General features: G+C 29.7%; 1 protein-coding gene across 1 annotated transcript; it reads left to right on the top strand.

Annotated features, from left to right (window-relative positions):
• The first annotated feature begins 740 nt into the window (after positions 1 to 740).
• On the top strand, positions 741 to 20,021 carry LOC129616781 (uncharacterized). The gene is made up of 4 exons (XM_055532354.1): positions 741 to 1,157; positions 1,210 to 1,324; positions 1,377 to 1,474; positions 19,791 to 20,021. Exons 1-4 carry the CDS (start codon positions 819 to 821, stop codon positions 19,878 to 19,880), a joined length of 642 nt encoding a protein of 213 aa, XP_055388329.1. The 5' UTR covers positions 741 to 818; the 3' UTR covers positions 19,881 to 20,021.
• Positions 20,022 to 25,594: the final 5,573 nt, after the last annotated feature.

The following is a 25,594-nucleotide window of genomic DNA, read 5'->3' as shown; positions in this document are numbered from 1 at the left end:
ATATTGGTTTTTCTTAGGTAATTGATATAAATGATAGTAAGATTTTAATATTTTTTCAAATAAAAATAGAGGTAAAATTTTGAAGTTTATATAAAATTTGTATTTAACAAATAATATTTGATTGTATTTTAGATATTATTTTCTAAATCCCTCTTCAAATTTTTTCTTTATATCAATATTTAAGAATTATCTTTCATTAATTATATTTTTAACTTGACACCACAGTTACTCCCCATATCTTGAGTTAACTTACCCTATGAGAAAAAAAAGCTATCCACTTAAAATAATAAAATGCTTTCAGTAACATATAAAACGTTGAAGGTGAAGGATGTGCTTGTTGTTTTTCCGCTTTTTTTTAAATTTTAAAATAATTATCAATGAAAATATTAATATATTTTTTTGATTTTTCAAATATAGTTTCTAAATTTTACCTGCTTTATAATAAGTGTGAATTTATTTTAATATTTCTTCTCAAAAAATAGCCACTTCGATTTAAAAAAAACCCATATCAAATAAGGTCGGGCTTTCAAGTTTCTCTCTGAGCATTGGGACTTGTTAGATATAAAGACATTAATTAGGAATTTATTTTTCAGTTACTCTCTGAGCATGATGGTCTGGTAATAGCATTGTCCATAAACTTTAAACAACATATTTATTCCCAATGACGTCATGATAAATATGGCAAATGACATCGACTTTCCAGAATCTTTTGTAAATTATTAGATTATAAAACGGAAAAATTAAAACCCTTTTTTGTCCATCACATTTTATTTTAGTTTGTTTAAATTGTGTTTGTGTCATATAAAGAAAAAAACATAATGCTAAGATCAAAAACATGTACTTTTTATTTTAAGTACTTTGTTTTCGTTAGCACATTTCAATTTATTTACTGTAATTTTTGTATAATGCGGGGCAGTTGTAAATGCCAAATCAAAAATCTAACTAAATCTACATTGACTTTTCCTGAAAATGGTTTGCCATTTCAATATGATTCGAACATAATAAACATTTGTGAGACCAGTAAAAGCATTACTACAAATTCAGTGGCTTCCTCAAATTTAAAATACGAAGTGACGTGCGATTCTCTTGTTAAAGAGAACAGATCGAATTCTGAAATACATAAGCCATTGCATTTTATTTTGCAGAAGGATACAAATGTAGTTTTCAAATAGTTAATTTTAGGTTCAATGTTAAAATTAAAAATTTTAGCTTTTTACTTTGGTGTTACAATATCCTTGTGATGCACCACCGAATGAAATCAAGGGCTATTCAACAGGATCAGTACTAGTTATAATATTTTTTACTCTATGTTTTGTTTATTTAGGTATGCGCTAAAATTTTCAGTTTAATTAGGAAATAACTGATTATAATTTTAGGTCTTGGCGTTTCAGTAAATTTTTGTTTGGTGGGAGCCCGTGGTATTGAAATGATGCCTAACTTAGATTTTTGGAAAGACTTTCCAGCATTAGTTTTGGTAAAAAAATTATTTTTAAAGTTCTATATGTTTACAAATCAATATATACATACATATGAGTTATATACCTAAGTATAAAGAATGCGATTAATTACATCAAAAATCTAATTATCAATTTTAAATTTTAAAATAAATTAACGTTGGAGAAAAGTTAACTTTGGTACAAAAACAAGCATTTTGGTAAAAAAAAATGTTCGCGTTTTTTTAGCAAGGGCTAACGGGGGCTATTCTGCGATCGTAAAAGTGTTAATTTTCATTATTTTATAAAAATAAAATAATGAAAATTAAAACTTTTTACATTTTTTTTCACTAGGTTGTAAAAATGCTAATTTTTTGAATAAATGTTCTTGCAGTTACATACATACCTACATATATATCTAAAACATTTTAGATGTATCGCATGTAAGCTCTATTTTAGTAGACGTAGATGGTAGTACCAGCTTTGACGTGATATTAAATGTTGAAATCATCATGCGCGCTATTTTTGCAAAACTTCATAAAGACCTGAAAGATTTTTTATACTCCCGAATATTCGATATGCTATCAAATAAACTTTTTAAGCCCATCAGTGGCGCAACTAATGGATTATGTTTGAATATTGTACAAATTTTAAGATATCTTTATTTGTTTCATACATATCTTATCATAGATATCTTTCATTAGAAAAAGGGAACAGAATGAAAATTAAATGATTTTCAGATTAATGCCGGAAATTAGGTAGTTACGTATATTATATATATATAGTATACATATATAGTTATTTACCTTTTTACTTTCTTTTTGACATACATATGTATGTATGTATGTACCTAGGGTACCGCCAATATTTTTATTTTTGCGATGTTTTGTGAGAATAAAAATGAACATAAGAAAAAATTCATCACTAAAATCAACAAACTTAAGAATTTTAAATTTATATAAAAATTAAATATTTAAAAAGTAAAATTTTTAAAATATTAAAATAAAATGACGATGTAATTGATTCACAATTAAATTAAAAGCACAACGGACGCAAATTGTGAAGAACTGAAGGTTCTTGAAAACAAGCTTTAATTTTTAAGTTAATTATGCAAGTCTACTTTCATTTAACCTAGAAGATGCAGACAGTGAATGCACTTTGTCTACTTACATATCTATTGATAAAGTGAATTTATTGGATAATTGTAAACTTAGTAGACTATTAGTAGACTTATGTCTGCTAAACTTTAAGTGTCAGAACATTAATAAATTAGAAATTACCTACTATATTTAGTTAATAATACAAATACTTTTTAGTATTATTTTGCATTCTACACTTTTATTTAAAATCCACTTTTTCACTAAAGGGGAAAAATTCGCGCCTCCAGGAAAAATTTAAATAAACTTAAAATATTTAATTTGAAAATGTTTGATTTTATTTCAACTTCTTTAACCCAGCATTTATACGTACAAGTTACTTGCAAGAAAGTTGCAATACATACAAAAATTTTACTAACACATTGAAATATTTCTACTTGCTTGTTTACTTGCAGTTCAACTTGCAAGAAAATTTTGCTGCCAGTAATATGAGCAAGTAATTTGACATATTGAGAAATTCACAAAAAAAAATTTGTTGTTTTGATTTTTTTTTTTTTTAATTTAAAATTTTTGAATTTTGTTTTGAAAAAATTAAACTTAGCAAACTTATGGTTTCTAAAATTTATAAACAATTACATATATATATATTGCTAGTTGTTTTCTTCTCAAAGACATTTTCAAAAATTAACTTGCTAAACGCCTACGTAATGTCTTTATATCTAACAAGTCCCAATCAGTGTTCCCACTCGGTAAAAACAAAATGTATCCAATTTCGAGAAAAAAGTGTATCCAAAATGTATCCAACCTCTTAAAATAGCATTATTATAATAAGCCGTCGTATTTTGTACAAATTAACCCATAATTAATAATTTGCTTTATTCCACAATATGAGTTTTGTTACTTATAGTAAATTCTTTAAGAAATCACATGCAAGTTCCATTACATTTTAAATAAAGTCAGAAAATACATATGTATAAGTTCTGTAGTTGTTAAACTATGCGGTAAAGATGATTCACCATGAAAACGGACAAATTTTAAAAAACATGTACATCCAATACATTTTCTATTACACCTAGCTTACACTAAAATATTTCTTGTACGTTCTGTAAAAGCCAGCAAATAACATTTATGGAAGATAAAGCAACTTCGCGATTTAATATTAGCACCATTTTAACTGTTTTGTATATCACTAACCACTATATTTAGTGGTTGAAAAAAAATGTATCCATATTTCAGTAAAATCTAAGCTCAAATTTAAAGCAAAAATGTATCCAAATGGATACAATTGTATCCAAGTGGGAACGCTGGTCAAAATACTCAATTTTTTTTACGAAATGTTACGAATTTTTGAATTTTAAATGCCACTGATCGTGTCATATTTTTTATTATTTTTTTCTTTTTTACGTAAAAAAGAGATTAATATTTTAAAAAATCTCAGGATATTATACACATTTTTTAAAAAGCTTCCCATTTAAATTCTATTGCACGAAAAAGAAAGAAAGGTAGGAGGAAAGAAAAAATGAAAAAAAATTTCAAATTCATATTTCAGTATGGTTTCAAATGTTAATGAGGAAGGATGTATGATTTTTTATGCACATTTTGTATTTCCCAATAAGGTAAGTTGAGTAGTGTCGGCTAACAAAAATGTTAGTAAAAGTAATATAGGTTGGCATATTTATATGTTACTTATCAAATTGTTTCAATTAATTTTAGTTAGTTCTTAAGTTATTAAAAATAAATATGTATGTATCTACTTCCAATAAATTTTTTTTTAAATAATTATTTTAAAACTATTTCAAACATGTTATATTGAGTGCTTCAAAAATTTTGCTGTGCTCTTTTTTCATATTTTATTAGCAGGTAAACAAGAGCAATCTATTTATAAAATGTCCCTGTATGTGTATGTATGACCTATCTTAATTCTAAACGGAAAGAATTTTAAAATACCTGAACAAAAATTTTAAAATACCTGTTATTTTACAGTCGGAATTTTCGAGTCATTTGGTAAAATACCATTTATTTCAAAAATAGAAAAATATTCAAATCCGGTCATAAAAATATATGATTGTTTTTTCCAAACATTTTAAATATTTTTTTTTTCTTAGGTAATTGATATAAATGATAGTAAGTTTTTAATATTTTTTCAAATAAAAATAGAGGTAAAATTTTGAAGTTTATATAAAATTTGTATTTAACAAATAATATTTGATTGTATTTTAGATATTATTTTCTAATTCACTCTTCAAATTTTTTCTTTACTATGTATTTATATCAATATTTAAGAATTATCTTTCATTAATTATATTTTCAACTTGACACCACAGGTACTTCCCATATCTTGCGTTAACTTACCCTATGAGAAAAAAAAGCTGTTCACTTAAAAATAATGAAATGCTTTCAGTAACAAATAAAACGTTGAAGGCGAAGGTTGTGTTTGTTGTTTTTCCGCTTTTTTTTAAATTTTAAAATAATTATCAATGAAAATATTAATATATTTTTTTGATTTTTCAAATATATGTTCTAAATTTTACCTGCTTTATAATAAGTGTGAATTTATTTTAATATTTCTTCTCAAAAAATAGCCACTTCGATTTAAAAAAGGCCATATAAAATAATGTTTCTTTCAAGTTTCTCTCTGAGCATTGGGACTTGTTAGATATAAAGACATTAGCCTACGTCATAATAGCAAGTAATTTGACATTTCGAAAAACTAATTGACAATTAATATTATACAAACTTGCTTGCAAGTAACTTGTATGTGTAAATGCTGGGTAAGAAACAATAGTTTTATTTTAGTTTTATTAGCATTTTCAAATGTCATTCCTATAGATATTCTTTTAAATAATGTTCTTTCAAATTATCTATTCTAGTATCCTCGTTTTCAATTTAGAGTTATTTTTTTAAAACCATGAATTGTCAAAAACATCTAAATTTCCAAATTATAAAAATTTTTTTACGGAAAGTGGAAGTTATTTTTATGATCATGTTCATTAATGTTTTTATTTTGGTGTGAAACATTGCAGACGCAATCTAGAAATATTGTATGATCATAAAAATTAAGAAAGTTTAAATAATTTTAAATTTTGTACCGGCCAGTTATAGTAATACTGATAATAGTGATAATAGAATTTAAAACTTTGTTTATTTACCACCATTAATGTTAAGTAGAGTAGAGTTAAGAGATGACCTATATTGTAGGCCATCTCTCAACTCTACTTTACAGAAGGAAGAACTGAAGACCCACCTACTCGGGTCATACCCTGGGTTGGTGAACTCTAAACGGAGTTTTCGTCCTCAACTTGTTTCAGTGGGCTATGGACTTACCGAATGTAAATGCTAGTTGCTTTGGCTGGTACACTTCTAAGGAACTCTGGCTGCTTCTAATGGAGTGGAAGTAAGATCTGTCGAAGCCACAGTGGGTATGAATGGCTTAAGTGTACTGCTTAGGAGCCTCGTGCTATTGAGATTGAAAATAATACTGAGAAGACAGAAACTTAATTCAAAGCAACAAAAATTTCGATTATTGGAAAAACAAATCGATTTGTAAGAAAAATATTGTAAGGTTATGAAAAAAAGAAATAATTATCTTAAAGATGGAGTTTGAGAAATACGACAACTAAGAAAATTGAAAGAATAAAAATTGAAATTTTAAGATTCATATAAGGAAAAATACAAAATATTGTTGGAAATGGGATTGCTGGAAATTAAGAAAAAGAAAATGGAAATCGAGTAGAAGAAAGATCGCAAAAACACAATTGCTGGAAATTAAGAAAAGATAATAGAACAAAGATCGCAAAAACAAAGGTTGTTTTTGAAAATGCAGTTCTTGAGCTTAGAATATGTAGATCTCATTTTGCTCTATAGAGTTCTAAGCTATATTATTCCAACACAAAATTTTCATATTTTGTCAACACATACAATACATATTTAAATATAAATAAAGAGCATGAATGTATAATTCTAGGGTTTTGACAAAAAAATGTTATGAATGCAGTATTATTTAAAATTTTAAGCATTTTCTAATGCACACTTATTTCCTTCTCGAGATTATAAAATTTTCTAAGAAGGCATTAAAATATAGATATGTCATGTTAGACACTGTTTATATGAAAATGTATTCTAGCTTACGAGTATATACCGTTTCTTTTTAGCTGAAAACGAAACATCTGCACATGTTAGTTTCTATTTGTTTCTACTTAAATTAAGTTGGGTCAAACCAAATGGTTTGTATTGTAGAACTTTCAACGAGTGAAAATACTGCTTTACAAAATAATTTATGTATATTTACTACACTATTGAAATTATTTTCATTCACATACGAAACTATTTTTAAGATTGCACATATTTAGGATGAAAAATTAAATTATAGAGGGCTTTTAAGGGGATTTTAAAGGTTAATTGTGTGAGTTAAGGATAATAGTTATATCTTTTGACAGCATGGAATTTACCGTTAGCTTTCTGCATTTATAGAAATTTGAAAAAGCTTGCGGTTTCGCAAATATAAGGTGCAAAATACTCAAATTTTACAAATTTCGTGTGGTGGTAACTGAGATTGGGCGGGGTTGGAAAAAATTTTTCTTCTAACAAAATGAACTATTTGATAGAGTCTAAAAGCTGTTAAAATTTCAGACTTATACAGCCTGGGGTTTAGGAGAAAAACGGTATCAAAAATTATTCAAGTATAGTATCTCGCGATAGAAGAAGCAACCCACTGCTTTACTGAGTTTGCAAAATTTGAAAAATGCATATGGTTCCACTACAATGGATAGTTGAAACATGGTATTTTTATGGTTTTGGAGGAGCATAACTTTTAGAGGGGGGAGATAAGTAAAAATTTTAGACAGACGGACGGAGTGAAACTAATCTTCTAGAAGGGCTCTAAATGGGACAAAAGGCATTAGATAGGGTTTTGCCTCTAGGGTTCCCTCCCAAGATGCTTTTGGACCGCTTTTTTTTTTTGGTAGCATAAGAATGTTAAGAATTGTGTTTTGGAAGTGTATATTATAACAAGAAGTAAACACTTCCTTAAAAAAATCGTTTAAGTTAAAAAATCTGCATTGTTTTATAATAAGTATTTACGCACGCAGTAAATGATTTATTTTTTAGATATGAATTATTAGAAATTCCTGTTTGTATCAGTCAACATTTTGAATTCGCAAAAACATATCATAACACCTCGGAATTTTCAATAAAATTTTTTCTAAGATACTATTTTCTTTATGATTCGGTTTAAATTCTACAGGAGAGTTTTGACCTTATAGTACTCTTAGTTTAATTTATTTAATATTACAGATAATTCTAAATAAAATTGACTTTCGCTATTGAATTTTATTGGATCTGCCTGTTTCTTTAATCGAGGATAACTTTCTTGAACATCAAATGACTTTATAAGCTGAGATTATCCCATGTTGACTAAGTCGTTAGTCTGTTGCTGTTGTCTTTGAAGTTGTCTTAAGTTTGTTGCTGCTTGCCCTTGAATTTTGAAAATAAGTGTGCATGTTGTACAAGTAATACTTCAAAGCATAATCTAGTGTTAGACCCATTATAATATCGGCCTATTTAAAAAATGCAGCTATTTCGGAGCTTCCGTCACCTCTGAATATTCATACGGATCTTGCTTCCTTAATTAAATCATTTGCACCTATTGATTTCAAGCTAAGTGCCATCTTAATTGGTATCAATATTACATATATGTGACAAGAAATCAATTTCACTATTTGTATTTAATTCACACATTCACCTTTCGATTCACAAACGAACTTTCTTCCTTGATTTACGAACCTTTCGCGTTTTGAATGAAACCATAACAAACTTTTAAAACAAAATTAGTTTATTTTATTTCTATAAATACTTTTATCACAAATTATTTCGGCAAAAACCTAGCGTTCTTTTAGGATCAACTTGTGAATTTTTTGTATAATATATTTCAGTTTGTTGATTTATGTCGTAAATGTGAAAAGCATATTATATATTTTTTTGATTATAACAGTACTGAGTCTAGTTGATAATCCCAGCGTTTCTGCACCAGTTTTGTATTTTCATTTTCTTTTTTAAAAATAATTTTATATTTTAATAGTTTAAAAATTTTTTTTTACGACCCTAACCATTAATAATTCATACACCTGATTTTTGAAATTATTTTTGTTTTTTTGACGTGAAGCCCGTGGAATCCGCTTGCTATGAAGATTGTAGATCCATAAACATAATCTGCAGTAGTGAATGGGGCTTCAATGTATTCGTATCCATGAAGAATTGTGAAATAAATTCCTAGTAATATGAATACACTAAAAATGTTATTTACTTCGCGGTTGTATGTCGATTTACAGTATAATATACCGTAATATTATACTATAGATAATATTATACTATATATGGCAATATATTATATTGCCATTTTTTAGCACTTTTCCAAAAAAGTTTTGAAAAAAAGTGCGTATTAGTTTCACACACAGATACGTCCGTCCGTGGACATGTTTACAAAACTTCTACACCCTTGAAGATAGAAAGCTGATCTATCTAAAATAAATTACTCAAAAGAAATAAGATCTCAAAGGTACTAATTAATTGTTTAATTATGTACTTTTCGTAATTAGTTTTCAGAGCTTTCTTTTGCCTGAAGTTTTATCTTCAAATATAGGAAAAAAACATATCTATATGTATATTACGAGTGTGTTTTTGAAGAAAAAAAAGTAAACTTAAAATAATATATCACACACAGAATGGAACACAATTTCAAAACGACCGGCATAATTCTTGCAAGGCTTGCAATGGAAGCACACACGACTAGTTATATGTATACAGCTACTTCTCAGGTGTCAAAAAAATACTGATACTTTTAGAAGAGATAGAGACAAGGAACAAAAGACAATAGATAGAGTTCTGCCTCTAGAGTCCCAGAAAAAGCATTAATTCCACCCACCGTCTCCCTCCCGCCTCAACTCCTCCCAAGATGATTTGTGACCGCTTTTTACAAAATGGTAATACAATTTGTAGGGGTAATTATATCCGTACGAACGTATATTCGAAGGGTGTACTAAATTTTCCTTACCGTTTTTAACGCTAAGAAATAATGGTCTCAAAACTCAAAAACTAATTGAACTAAGTTCACCAAATTTTCACAAATGATTTACTGTAGTAAATGTCAGAATCCTGTTTGAATTGGACATAATCTAGATTAATATAAATCATTGAAATTGCTTGGATCCTGTCATATAACTTCATTGAATTGAAGGAATATATTAGTAGGGACAATGCGTTTATTAAATGTCGCTGAAAATGCTTGGCTCTTTCTAGTAGCAGCCATACAACTTCAATAGTAGTTAAAAAATATTGACAACACAGTACTGAAATTTTGCCTAAAATAAAGTGGTAATATGTCAACTAAAAGTCCTAGTCTGTTCCATAGTCAGCTAGTGCATATTTACTCGCACATAGGGTAACAAGTTCGTACGGGTATCACAGAGTTGACACGATCAACTCTATTTTTTCTCGTTTTTATCTACTTTTGGTAGTATAAGTATTCTATAAAAATTGTGTTTTGGAAGTGTGAGATATAACAAGAAGTGAAAACTTCCTCAAGAAAATTGTTAAAGTGAATACAATTTACATTGTTTTATGATAAGTAAGTAACATACTTTCGTACGAGTATATATACACTACATTATTACAATTAATTTCATTCATATACGAATATTACGCGTAGCCGAAATGTTATATACGAATATCGCCTGGTGCACAGTATCGCACCAAGCGATATTCGTATTTATATACTAGGAGAAGGAAGCTGGAGCATCTGCGCACAATATACGTGTGCGGAGCGGCTGTAGAGAGAAAATCGGAGTTCAGATACTTAGGAGTGGTGTTTGATTCCAAGCTCCTTTGGCGAAGTCATGAGGAAGCTGTGTGTACACGGGAAACCTGGGCACTTATGGTTTGCAGGGTCATCTCGGGTAGGTCGTGGGGCTGCTCCCCGTCTGTCATGTGGTGGATGTATACCATGATGGTCTTGCTGCTCCTAACTTATGAAACAGTGGCATGGGCAAGAAGGATGGCTCTTGGTACGGCTAGAAGGAACCTGGAACGATTGCAGAGACTCTAACTGTGCCGGGGTTACAGTTTTCTGGTCTCGAGCGTGTGTTGTAGGGCATGCCCCGCACTCGGATGTGGGCGCACAATAGATCCTTATACGTGGTCGCGGTGCATTGTTGCCCCCTTGTACAAATCTACAATCTACTATACGAATATACTTTTAGACACTAGCAACTAGTTCATTTGGGTGGAAAAAAATTTTGTTCGACCTCCACCCTTTCTCAAATTATCGCATTTCGAAATTTATAAAATTCGAATTTCGGCTCCCTATATTTTCGAAACTGTAAACTTTTCGCAATTTCTATAAATGTAGAAAACTAACGGTAAATACCATGCCATTAAAAAATAAAATTATTTTTCTTAACTCAAGCAATTAACCTATCAATTTGAGCATTTTTTAACGCCTAAAGGTATGCAATTTTTGAAATATATTCATATATGCGTGAAAGTAATTCTAATAATGTTCTAGATTCTAAGAACTTCAAGATTCTTTAAAACAAAGTTTAATGACAAATTTTAGTATAGCTTTCGCTGATGACTTAACAATATACGCATCAGATCAGGATCCTCGAGTTATTGTTTTGAACATTATGTTTCGTCAGCAAGCTTTAAAAAAATATACATACAGAATATATGTACGTATGTACTTAAAATTTTATTTTTATTGTTCCAAGCGAAAAACTTTAAAATGGTAAATTCTAACACATTCATATGTACATAATATATTTGAATAAAATTATTATTTTGTTTTTGCCTAAACCTTTTCTTTATTTGAAAAATTTAATCCTATATGTTCACCCACAGTTTAGGTTTAATAGGTAGCCATTCATAATTATGCATGTTTGTGCTTAAAATTTTATTTCTAATTTTTTGAACGAAAAATTTTAAAATGTTCATTTCTAATACATTCATATGTACATACAATTATATTTTAATAAAATTATAATTTTGTTTTTCCGTAAATCTTTTCTTTATTTGAAAAATTACATTCATATGTACATACATATATTTGAATACAATTATTATTTTGTTTATGCCTAAACCTTTTCTTTATTTGTGAAACTAGTCGTGTGTGCTTGCATTGCAAGACTTGCAAGTATTATGCCTGTAGTTTTGAAATTGCGTTCCATTCTGTGCCTGAGATATTTTAAGTTTACTTTATTTCTTCAAAAACGCAGCCGTAATATGCATATAGGTATGTTTTTTCCTAATAAATAATAAGATAAAACTTAAAATAAGCAAAGTTCTGAAAAATAATTACCAAAAACCTTTGAGATCTAATACCTTTTGAGTAATTTATTTTAGAACCTCGCTTTGAGTTATGTCGCATAAAATCGTAAAACACCTTTTGCAATAAACACTTTAAGCGATAAATTACTGTATACGCATGAAGTAATTCGCTACTAAAATTCATGCACGGATGTATTTGGAGTTTATAATACATGCGAATAAAACGCGTGTCTGTAAAATGAGTTAGCACCAAAACTAACGTGCATAGGGTAATACATATAGCAGACGATTTCTATGCAAAAACTCTCAGGTTCGAACCCTTAAAAATGCGATCTGCCAAATGAACTTCTTTTTATTGATAATTTTTTTTTTTTTTTAACTGAAATTAAAAAAGCTTCACCCTCACAAATCAATATCAGCGAAATCCCATTTTGAACGTTTTTTTCAAAATACCCTACTTGTAAAAATTTTAATGCAATAGAATAACATTTTCTTATAAAATTTTACCCTAAAAATATTTTGTCAAGAAGTTTAAAGTAAACTTATGTTTTGCTTTCTAATACACTTCGCAGTAGATCGAGAAAAGAATACATAACTAAATGCGTACGTACATACTTATTATTAAACAATGTAGATTTTATTAAAACATTACAATTTTCTTAAGAAAGGGATCACTTTTTGTTATAACTCTAGCTAGAAGCTAGAAGGAACCTGGAACGATTGCAGAGACTCTAACTGTGCCGGGGTTACAGTTTTCTGGTCTCGAGCGTGTGTTGTAGGGCATGCCCCGCACTCGGATGTGGGCGCACAATAGATCCTTATACGTGGTCGCGGTGCATTGTTGCCCCCTTGTACAAATCTACAATCTACTATACGAATATACTTTTAGACACTAGCAACTAGTTCATTTGGGTGGAAAAAAATTTTGTTCGACCTCCACCCTTTCTCAAATTATCGCATTTCGAAATTTATAAAATTCGAATTTCGGCTCCCTATATTTTCGAAACTGTAAACTTTTCGCAATTTCTATAAATGTAGAAAACTAACGGTAAATACCATGCCATTAAAAAATAAAATTATTTTTCTTAACTCAAGCAATTAACCTATCAATTTGAGCATTTTTTAACGCCTAAAGGTATGCAATTTTTGAAATATATTCATATATGCGTGAAAGTAATTCTAATAATGTTCTAGATTCTAAGAACTTCAAGATTCTTTAAAACAAAGTTTAATGACAAATTTTAGTATAGCTTTCGCTGATGACTTAACAATATACGCATCAGATCAGGATCCTCGAGTTATTGTTTTGAACATTATGTTTCGTCAGCAAGCTTTAAAAAAATATACATACAGAATATATGTACGTATGTACTTAAAATTTTATTTTTATTGTTCCAAGCGAAAAACTTTAAAATGGTAAATTCTAATACATTCATATGTACATAATATATTTGAATAAAATTATTATTTTGTTTTTGCCTAAACCTTTTCTTTATTTGAAAAATTTAATCCTATATGTTCACCCACAGTTTAGGTTTAATAGGTAGCCATTCATAATTATGCATGTTTGTGCTTAAAATTTTATTTCTAATTTTTTGAACGAAAAATTTTAAAATGTTCATTTCTAATACATTCATATGTACATACAATTATATTTTAATAAAATTATAATTTTGTTTTTCCGTAAATCTTTTCTTTATTTGAAAAATTACATTCATATGTACATACATATATTTGAATACAATTATTATTTTGTTTATGCCTAAACCTTTTCTTTATTTGTGAAACTAGTCGTGTGTGCTTGCATTGCAAGACTTGCAAGTATTATGCCTGTAGTTTTGAAATTGCGTTCCATTCTGTGCCTGAGATATTTTAAGTTTACTTTATTTCTTCAAAAACGCAGCCGTAATATGCATATAGGTATGTTTTTTCCTAATAAATAATAAGATAAAACTTAAAATAAGCAAAGTTCTGAAAAATAATTACCAAAAACCTTTGAGATCTAATACCTTTTGAGTAATTTATTTTAGAACCTCGCTTTGAGTTATGTCGCATAAAATCGTAAAACACCTTTTGCAATAAACACTTTAAGCGATAAATTACTGTATACGCATGAAGTAATTCGCTACTAAAATTCATGCACGGATGTATTTGGAGTTTATAATACATGCGAATAAAACGCGTGTCTGTAAAATGAGTTAGCACCAAAACTAACGTGCATAGGGTAATACATATAGCAGACGATTTCTATGCAAAAACTCTCAGGTTCGAACCCTTAAAAATGCGATCTGCCAAATGAACTTCTTTTTATTGATAATTTTTTTTTTTTTTTAACTGAAATTAAAAAAGCTTCACCCTGACAAATCAATATCAGCGAAATCCCATTTTGAACGTTTTTTTCAAAATACCCTACTTGTAAAAAGTTTAATGCAATAGAATAACATTTTCTTATAAAATTTTACCCTAAAAATATTTTGTCAAGAAGTTTAAAGTAAACTTATGTTTTGCTTTCTAATACACTTCGCAGTAGATCGAGAAAAGAATACATAACTAAATGCGTACGTACATACTTATTATTAAACAATGTAGATTTTATTAAAACATTACAATTTTCTTAAGAAAGGGATCACTTTTTGTTATAACTCACACTTCCAAATATGAATTTACATACAATATTTATACAACCAAAAGTAAATGAAAAATTACCCCTACAGGATGTAGTATCATTTTGTAAAAAACAGTTACAACGCATCTTGGGAGGTGGTGAAGGGGGAGGGCGGCTGGGATTCTTGCTTTTTCTGTGACCCTAGAGGCAAAACCCTATCTAATGCCTTTTGTCCCATGTCTATAGCCCTTCTAAAAGTACCCGTAATTTTTGGCACCTGAGAAGTAGCTATTTATATATAATGTAAAATAGTATGGTTTTTGAAGAGTTATACGAAATTTGAATAAAATATAGAATTATAAAGGGAAATTCAAGGTACTGTGTAGCCTAGTGGGTAGCGTGGTAGTCTGATAGCCAGAAAGTTATTAGATCAATGCTTGCCTAGGATGTTGTTGTATTTTTCTTTTTTTGGATTATTTTAAAAATTTTTTTTTCTTTTTATTTAAATTTTTTCTTTTATTTTTTTTTAATATATAACAGATAAATATTATTCTAAAAGTTTAAAGAAAATTTCAAAAAAAATATTGTTATAATAGCTAAGTACATAAATATGTATGTATATTTTTTTAAAGCTTTTAAAAGCTTTAAAAATTTAAATGTGATTTATTTTAATATTCGAAGTCTCAGGAACAAATTGGGGTCCTTGGAATTTTGATACGGTCTTATTCTTGTAAAATTCATATTATCGTCTTAACTGAAATATGGTTAAGAGAGACGGAAAACAAGTTTTTTTTAATATACCAGGATATGTAGCTTACTTTTCAAATCGTCGAGGCTCTTATGGAGGTGTTGGTATTTATATAATTGGGGAAATTAGTAGTACTTTGGTACATAGTGAGGAATTTGATAAATCAAATTTTTTAGTTGTTAAATTATTGAGGAACAATTTAAATATTGTAGCGGTTCATAGGTCACATGCGACAAATCAATATAACTTGATACAAAGGGTTGACGATATTACATCAAAATTTTCAAATTCAGTTGTGGTTGGGGATTTTAATCTAGATCTTCTGAATAACGAAGTTATTCGGGCTTATGTGAACGCATTATATACTAATGGTTTTATTGTATGTAATAGGCTTTCAATTGATTTTGCTACTAGGTTTTGCTACTAGGTAGGAGATCTATTGAGATTTGAATATACTTTTCTGATTTCCGATTGCTGTCTGTCAGATCACCAGATGTTTTTTGTAAGTATTGACCTAGAACCGATTTCTCAAGCAGTTAATATGACTAGAAGTGTTTTAAATTACGGTGGGGTAGATGCTGATAGGATTTGGAGTTGCTTTTCTTCTTACACTTGTTTTGACTCGCTAGTTCGAGATTTGTGTCAGGTTGTGTCTAATAATACGGAGACGGTCCCTAACAGACATATTAGGAAAAAAAAAGAGTGGATGACAGAAGAAATTTTGTCAAAAATGAAAATTAGGGACTCCTTTTATAGATTCTCGCGAAAATATAGAGATGATGAACATATATTAGAATTGTACCGTAAATATAGGAATGAGGTAAATAAATTGATTGACCAGGCCAAAAAAGTTTATTTTTCGACCCAACTGTTGAGTGGTGGCTCTGATGGCAGGAAAGTATGGAGGACATACAACGAAATTATGTACAACAAAAGATCAGTTGCTAGGTCCACAATAAAGGTATTAAATATTAATGGTGAGTCTTTGGACGAAGAAATTGTAATAGCTGATAAAATTAACGAATTTTTCGTTAACATTACTGATGATCTTAATATTGTCACAGGTAGTTTAGATCTGAATCATATAGGGAGTTTTAGTAGAACAATTCATAGTGGTTTTGACTTGTGCCTCACGAGCTCCGGGGAAGTCAAAGATGTGATTTCTTCATTAAAGCCTTCTGCTGCTACGGGCTATGATCATATTTCAACAAAATTTATTCAAAGGTACTCTAATTTATTGGCTCCTGTATTAGCAAATTTGATAAACAGGTGTTTCCAGAATTCCACTTTCCCGCAATCGTTGAAAGAGGCAATTGTTGTTCCGATTTTTAAAGGGGGGAAGTACTACGGATCCGCCTAATTACAGACCAATATCCATTTTGAATGGTTTCTCTAAAATTTTTGAGTTGGTAATCAAGGCACGTCTTAATACTTTTATTTCAAATAATGGTGTCCTTCATCCGGAACAGTTTGGTTTCGAAAAGCACTCTAGTACGGGTGCTGCTTGCCTTAGTTTGACTCACTTTATTACTACGAATCTAGATAAGGGTAAATTCGTCGCTTGTTTACTTTTGGACCTCAGGAAGGCTTTTGACTGCGTGGATCACAGGATTCTTTTTGAAGAAGCTCAGAACTTTTAATTTTACACCTATTCAGCTTGCTTTTTTTGACTCTTACTTGCGGGGCAGAGTCCAGAGAGTTCGTAATGGGAGTTATGTTAGTTCTGGAAGAGTTAGTAGTAGGGGAGTGCCGCAGGGCCAAGTTGGAATTGAAGGGTTCTCTGCAGTTATTTACTGACGATGCGAGTATTAAGTATGCTGCTGAATGCGAAGCTGAGTTGAGGGGGCTTATAATGCAGGATCTTGGAAATATCGAGGAAATAGTTTATTATGTAATCTTGAACTATATAAAGTAGTATAAGTGTCCTTGTAAAAAACTATTAGGATATAAATAAATTTGTATTTTCTATAATGACTACATTTCGATAAGTTATGTAATATAAATAAGTAACGTACATTATGTAGACTAGTGTTAATATCATATATTTCAATTGAACTTTACTCTTGTATTTTTATTATTTTTTTTATTTTTTTAAGATATGTTATGAATTTATTTTCTTATTCTTATCTATTCATAAGAATTATAGTGATCTATCAGCCTAGGCTCAGATCTCTAGCTTTTCTATAATAATATTAAGCCGTAATTTTTATAATTTATTTATTAAGATTACGAATTAAATAAAGAAAAAAAAAAAAAAGCTTCCTAACTATTTTTTGTTAAGCTTTCTATATGAATTGAATAATATTCAAAACTGTGGTGTGGCATATAGAAACACATAATTATTAAATCATGGGGGTAACATACAGAACTAAATTTTTCAAATAAAGAAAAGGTTTAGGCAAAAACAAAATAATAATTTTATTCAAATATATGTATGAAAAAAGTTCATCGAACCTGAGACTTTTAGCATAGAAATCGTATGCTATACGCGTTGCCTTGCAAGTATTATGCCGATAGTTTTGAAATTGTGTTCCATTCTGTGTGTGATATATTGTTATAAGTTTACTTTTTTTTCTTCAAAAACACACTCGTAAATTTTTTTTTTTTATTTTAATTTGCACCAATTAACAAAAATAAACATTATACATACTTATAAACTAAATTGAATTACACTAACAAAACATAAAATGAATTTATTACAGTAATGTAATATGATACATATAAAAAAAATAATAAATAAAAAGAAAGAATTTTATTATGTTATCATTTATGCTGAAAAGGTATTTAATATTTATACGATTTAATAATTGTATTATTAGGTCATATAATTATCATTTGATATTGTACTAGGTCAGTAGTGATTTATGAATTTTCTTTTTGAAGGTGTATTTTGTAACTGCTGGTGAAAAAAGATGACTAAAACGATTGATTACAGTACAACATCTATTTATGGGTTTATTTTTAGCATATTCAGTCCTATGTGTATATTCTTTTAAGAATTTAGTATGTCTGGTAGGTTTGACGTCGTTGTTGATAATAATTATGTCTCTAATGAAGTCCACGTCTATTTTTCCTGTTAGGACATCATAGGTAAAATAAGAAGACAACAAAGACCGGCGTGACTCCAGACTCAACATATTCAGGGATTGAAGTCTATTTTATATGAAGGAATATTGTGGAAGTCATTGGGATTATATTGGCTTCTCAAAGCAAATAATAAAAATTGTTTTTGAACCGACTCAATTTTATTTCTGGGTACAGAAAATGCCGAATCCCAAATAATACTTCTCTATTGCTGAGCAATGGAGCGATTTAGTTACTTCAGTATTATTGAATTCTCTGGCTCTCTTCTTAATGAAACCTAGCATTTTGCTTGCTTTAGAAATAATAGAATCATAATGAAAATTCAAATTGAGTTTACTGTCCATAATAATACCCAGATCAGTAATATGGTCAACGCGTTCTAAAGTGGAGTTTTGAAGTGAATATTCTTGAAAGAGGTTTGAACGCTTACGTGAAAAACTAATAACATAACATTTTTTAACGTTAAGATCTAATTTACTAGTCTCGCACCAAGAATTTAGATGTTCTAACTTTAATTGGAGATAATTAGTGTCAGAAATATCCTTTACAATATGATACATTTTCAGATCATCAGCATAAATCAGATGCGGAACACCCGCCAAACACAGAGAGGTCAGAAATGAAGATATTGAAAAGAATAGGGCCTAAATGATTTCCTTGGGGAACTACAGAGTAGACATGGATAGGTTTCGACTTAACACTCTGGAACTTGACAAATTGAAGTAAGATCCCAATAGACAGATTGAATGACAATTCCCCTATAGTTTTCAACCGCAGTCTTATCCCCCTTTTTATGAATAGGTATGAGGTGTGAAGTTTTCCATATTGACGGGAAAAAACCAGAGGATAATGAAATAATGGCCTGAGATATAGGCTTAAGTGTATGTTTTTGATCAGCGTCGAATTCTGAGTCGATTTAGCTTTGTCAGTCCGTCTGTTCGTCCGTGCGTGCCAATGATAACTCAAAAACTAATTGAACTAAGTTCACCAAATTTTCACAAATGATTTACTGTAGTAAGTGTCAGAATCCTGTTTGAATTGAACATAATCTAGATTAATATAAATCGTTGAAATTGCTTGGATCCTGGCATATAACTTCATTGAAATTGCTTGAATCCTGTCATATAACTTCAGTTATTTGGCTATATCTCAGAAACTATAAAAGCTATGATATTGAAATTTCACACAGAGGAATATATTAGTAGGGTCAATGCGTTTATTAAATGTCGCTGAAAATGCTTGGCTCTTTCTAGTAGCAGCCACACAACTTCAATAGTAGTTAAAAAATATTGACAACACAGTACTGAAATTTTGCATAAATTAATATGGTAATATTTCAACTAAAAGTTAAAACTAAAAGTCTGTCCCATGTTTTTAAATGCTCGCATTATTTGGTGGGAATTGGTTACAATTTGGTTCCCCTTGAGTTAGTGTATGTATATATTGTTGCTTAAAGTCGTTTGTGTTTTTAAAATTTTATAAAAAAATAAAACTTTTCTTCTAAGGATGGCGTAAAGTTTTTACAAAATGGATGTACAGCTGGGCCAAGTGATTTATCAACACCAAGTGGCGCTGAAGGGTACGATGCCATATAAATTACCGACAATAAGTACATGAATAACGTAATGATGATATAAACATATGAACTCTTTATTTTTACTTTTTGTTATTATAATTATTTTTTGGCATGAATTAAAATAAATCGCTTGTCAACAAATAAAATATTTTCTTCATTTTCATACAGTCCATTTGGCTTTTTTCATTAAAGCCAAAAGGATCGGTATTTCTACAATGTTTGGTTTACTTTAGTTTTTGGTAACGTGTTATAAAATATTGCGACAGTGACTTTTGTATTCGTTCAGTAATGTTAACGTAATATTGTTATATTGACAGAGACTTTTGTATTCGTTCAGTAATGTTAACGTAATATTGTTATATTGTAGTATGTGCAACTAAAAATTTTTGTATATTTTCACGGGCAGAATTTTTTATTTATTGAAGCCCTTTTGGATGTATATCTCGTCAAAAGTAATTCATTAATTAGAACTCTTGCTTTTCAATTCTATCATTTATTTCAACAATTTTGAAAAAATTCCACAAAAAATATAGTCAGCTGCTTTCAATAATGTTATTTTATTTAGCCTACCGTAATATGATAGCAGTTTTTTCTGGTAACCTCCTATCTTATTTGGGAATTTTTTCGTAAATTCTAAAATTCTTATTACTGAACTTTAAGAAAAAATTTGTTGCTTTCAAACGCCATTTGCAAATTTATTGTGAATGAAAGTTTTATTTGTCGAGAAAAAGAATCTAAAGGGTTACTGACTTTGTTAAATTTTAAAAGAACAATATAAATTTTTTTTGAGGAAATTTCTGTAATTTTGAGCAACACTTCCACTAAACAAAGAAATACACTTTGTGGTTATGTGCTGACCACATCGGATTTTTTTTGCTTTTATCTCGAAAAACTTTTGATAACTTTTCAAAATGTAAATTATAGCTTTTTTTGCAATTCTTGTGGCAACCCTCCTTACAATCTGCTTTTTATATGATGTATTATATGTTCCGTTTACATGGCAACTTGAAACGTATTTGAAGCCTATTTTATGCCCATGTAAATTTTACTTGACTAGAAGCCAGCTTCACTTAAGTCAATCAAAATACTTTGTTTACTTGACTTGAGATGTAATAGCTGAACGTCATTTTCGAGCTTTCAAACTAACATAGTAAAAATGCATCCTGAATATTGAAATAATTTCAAATCAAGTACTCAAGCTGCCATGTAAATGAGGTAATATGCATATTTATGGTGTGTATTTAAATATATGAACATGCATGTGACTAGAATAAAAATGTAAAAATAAAATACAAAAATTATTAGGAGCACATTCATATTGCATATGTAAGTTAACGATAGAATCGTATAACGTAGTACACGCGCTATACCAAAAAGCTGACATATCAACGAAAATTTTTTTACAAAAACATTTCCACAAAAAATACTTTCAAAATCAAATTTCATAATTTTTTATTATTATAAAATTGTAACTTGAAACTTTTTTTAAGTAAATTATAATTTTAAATTCTTACTTTTCGTACTTCTGCTTACTTTGCTCAAAATTATTTCTCACACTTTTAAATACAAAGTAACCATTAATTAGTATAAATATAATTAACTGATACATTAGAGTTTAAGTTTAATTTTGTAATTCAATTCAATTAATAAAGACTACACTCGATAACTAGCGATCGTGACAGGACAAGCTTACAATTCTACATGCGTGAAAGCATAAGATCGTTCCGGAGCTTGGTGCAATTCAGAGGAAAGTCAGAGGATTTTGCACCGAAGTGATATTTAGGCTGGATATCTACGAGATATCCAGCCATCCGAGGAAATGTCAATCCAAGCAATCTACATAAAAATTTAGAGGAAATTTTTTTTCCACAACCGAAAAGCAATCAATGAACATCGGATTTTGCAAGTGAATTGCATAAATAAAATGGAAATTATCTAAACTGCCTTAACACAGTTGAATTGGTCAGTAAATGCCGAGCTAGAAATGATTAAAAAATCAAAAGTAAGACTCAACCAAATGGAACAGAGCCTCAAAAATGCCGGAACGAAGTTTCAAACTTTTCCCCCAAAACGCCTACAAGGCCCAAAAGATGAAAAAGAACTAAAGGAAATCCGATTCCGGAAAGCGCGATCTTCCCACTTTGGAACATCAGCTGGGTTCTTCTTGCTTAACAGTTAACAGTTAATCACCAGTCGTCTTTAATAATTAACAAAATTAAAACAGAGAGCTAAACAATAGAAACCGTAAACGCCCTTAACGCAACCTGCAGGAACAGGGCTTTAGATGTATTTATAAGAGGGTCAAATGGAAACTTCACGCGTATGCTAATGATCCAGAGGCCGCTAACACTATCCGAAGCTTATTCTTCTTGTATGGAAATACAAAACTTCAATTTTCGAAACATGCCAGTACACAACAAAAACTTTGACAATTCAAACGTAGCACCTGTGAATCAAATGACAAAAAGACAAGCTATACCAATCGTGGCACCAAAGCGTAACCATGATATTTACTTACCAAAAACTAACGAAAATTGTTCAACTGCAACTCCAGCCAGATCAACACAGCCAGAACCAAAGATGGGTCAGTAAATATTAACCATATGAATAATTTCAGAAGGTGCTTCCAGCTAAATCACCAGAGAATGTTTTGCGCTGAACCAGAGGAAGGAGATTATTATGAAGAGTACATCAAGAATTACGATAACGAGCAAGAATTAGCAGGAACGGAAAATGACGGAGAAAATGAACTCAATTTTATCAGTCAGGCCTGTCTATTGTACCACACCTAGAGTATGCCACTGAACACAACCAGCTATTGAAAGTTTTGATACACAAGAAAGACTTTTATAAGAACCGAATTAGCTTCAAGTTCAAAACCTGTAGAAAAAACATTTATTATAACATCGGCGGCTGGAATATTAAACTTACTAAAAAGATAACAGGTAAATTCTTCAACAGCATAGGTAACTCCACCAAACTCTCCAAAACCACCAATAACTCCACCAAAACCACATTCTTCGCGCTACCTGAACTTAAAATTTTTGACGTTATTATAGGAGATGATACATTAAAGGGAATAGAAGCAGTTATTGACAGAAAAAATAACACAATGAAAATAGCACCAAATATCCACATTCCCTTAAAGGAGAAACAAATTAGAAATCAGAAATGAACATCTAAATGCAGAAACGCAAGAAAAGTTAAAAATACTAGTAGAGAATTATAGATCACTTTTCGACTTATAAATCAACGATGTGATAAAAATTTTCATGTAAATCTGGACAAAACTGAGTTTTTAAAAGGTTCAACTGAATTTTTGATCGCAGTGGCTCTTGTCGCGGAATAGCGGGAAAATGTGTTTCAGTTATATTCCAGTTGTCGTTCTGATTTGAGATATGTCGTAGTGAAGCGACGTTTTTTGTCGAAATGTATTTAACAAGCGACAAGCAAGAAGGAAACACCAAAAATGCAAGTTAAAACAAAACAATTTAACAAAATTACAAAAAATAATAAATTTTATACATAAATTAAATCATAAAATTTATAATTTAATTTTTGTTTTTAGCGCGAAAGTATTTATAAATTTAAAGAATTAGAAATTTCATGACAGAGAACGCCTTTTACGGGTACTCGTTTTTCCCACGAATATATTCAGTAAATATACAAAGGCCTCCTTTGGAAGTCCTTTGGAAGAATAGTTTATAAATTTGTGAACAAAATAAAATGTTTGTAACTAACTTGCTTGAAAAAATTATTGTATTTGCTTACACTGCATTTGGCAAATCCAATGGATTAGAGCTGTTCCTAATCTTAAATCTTTTGATGCTTAATTGTTGTTTTTTTTATTTCATCACTGCCGGAATCAGTTAAATCCGTAAACCATAACGCAAATGAATTTTTTTTTATTATTTAAAAATATGAATATATACACTGAAATTTTTTTTAGTTTGAATTTTACTCGCCAAAATTTCTTGGAACATTTCATTTTAGATTATTTCTCGCACTCACGTCACTCGATAACCAGATTACTACATTTCAAATGATGTGACAGCGACAACGACAAATGTCACATAAGTTACGCGATAACTAGAATAAGGTTCATCATATGTATAATAAATGTATAGAAATTTTCTATTAGTACCTTATATCATTATTTTTTGTGAATGAAAGAATTTGAAAAATATTTAAAAAGAAGTTGAAATAACTATTTAAGTATTGTTACGTAAATGTTTTTACAAAAAAAAAATTGAAATAAATTTTTAAGGTTATAGGACATACATAATTGTTGTTTACTATTTCATAGATAAAAAGGAATTTGTATGTATGTATATATAATTTTTATACCTTGCACTTCGTGAAGGGTATATTAATTTTGGTATGGAGTTTGCAACTACTTGAAGGAGTCATCTGCGGTATGGACATATATATATATATTCTTGCTCAGCGTAAAATTCGACACCAAACTTTCACAAGTTGTTTCTTTTGTGCCAAGGACGAACCCTATTGTTATTGGACCAATTCGGACAACGGGTTCGGGTAGCTGCCATACAACTCAAAGAGTTTATTTTAAATATTTTAAAAACTAATAAAGGTACAAATATAAAATTATGTATACATGTGTCCATTTATATTCTACATATGCTCTAAAAATTTTAATGGGATAGCTGCACCGCTTCGGGTGACTGCATACAACTCCAAAAGAAAATTTTTTATATTCGGCAAAAGAATAAAGTCAGATTCATGAAACTTGGCAGTCATGTGTCCAATTATAGGTCAGATATATTTCTGAAGTTTTAGTGGAATTGCTTGACAGGTTCGGGTACCTGCCATACAACTCCAGAAGCTAATATTAAATATTTGGAAGAATAATCAAGTCAGATTCATGAAACTTGGCAGTCGTGTGTCCAATTATAGGTCAAAGATATTTCTGAAGTTTTGGTGGAATTGCTTGACAGATTCGAGTAGCTCCCATTCAAGTCCAAAAGCTTATTTTAAATATTTGGAAAAATAATAAAGTCAGATTCACGAAACTTGGTAGTTGTGTGTTCAGTTATAGATCAGACATATCCGTGAAGTTTCTATAGAATGGTTTCACAGGTTTGAGTAATTGCTATACAACTCCAAAAGCTTATTTTCAATATTTGGAAAAATAATAAAGTCAGATTCATGGAACTTGGCAGTTGTATGTCGAGTTATAGATTAGATATATTTCTGAAGTTATGGTGGAATTGCTTGACAGGTTCGAGTAGCTCCCATACAAGTCTAAAAGCTTATTTTAAATATCTGCAAAAATAATAAAGTCAGATTCATGAAACTTGGCAGTTGTGTGTAGAGTTATAGGTCAGACATATTTCTGAAGTTTTGATGGAATTGTTTTGATAACAGGTTCGAGTAGATCCCATACAAGTCTAAAAGGTTATTTTTAATATTTGGAAAAATAATAAAGTCAGATTCATGAAACTTGGCGGTTGTGTGTCCGATTATAGACCAGATATATTTGTGAAGTTTTGATGGAATTGTTTGACAGGTAATCTCCATACAACTCCAAAAGCTAATTTTGAATATTTGGAAAAATTATAAAATAAGATTCATGAAACTTGGCAGTCGGATGTCCAATTATAGGTCAGACATGTCCGTGAAGTTTCTATAGAATGATTTCACAGGTTCGAGTAATTGCTACACAATAACGAAAGGTGCAGGGTATAATTCAATCGGTTTATACCGACTGAA

This window comes from Condylostylus longicornis, unplaced genomic scaffold (genome assembly GCF_029603195.1).
Source record: "Condylostylus longicornis isolate FDR11 unplaced genomic scaffold, ASM2960319v2 ptg000289l, whole genome shotgun sequence".
Lineage (NCBI taxonomy): Eukaryota > Metazoa > Arthropoda > Insecta > Diptera > Dolichopodidae > Condylostylus > Condylostylus longicornis.
This window is presented reverse-complemented; position numbering and strand designations above follow the sequence as displayed.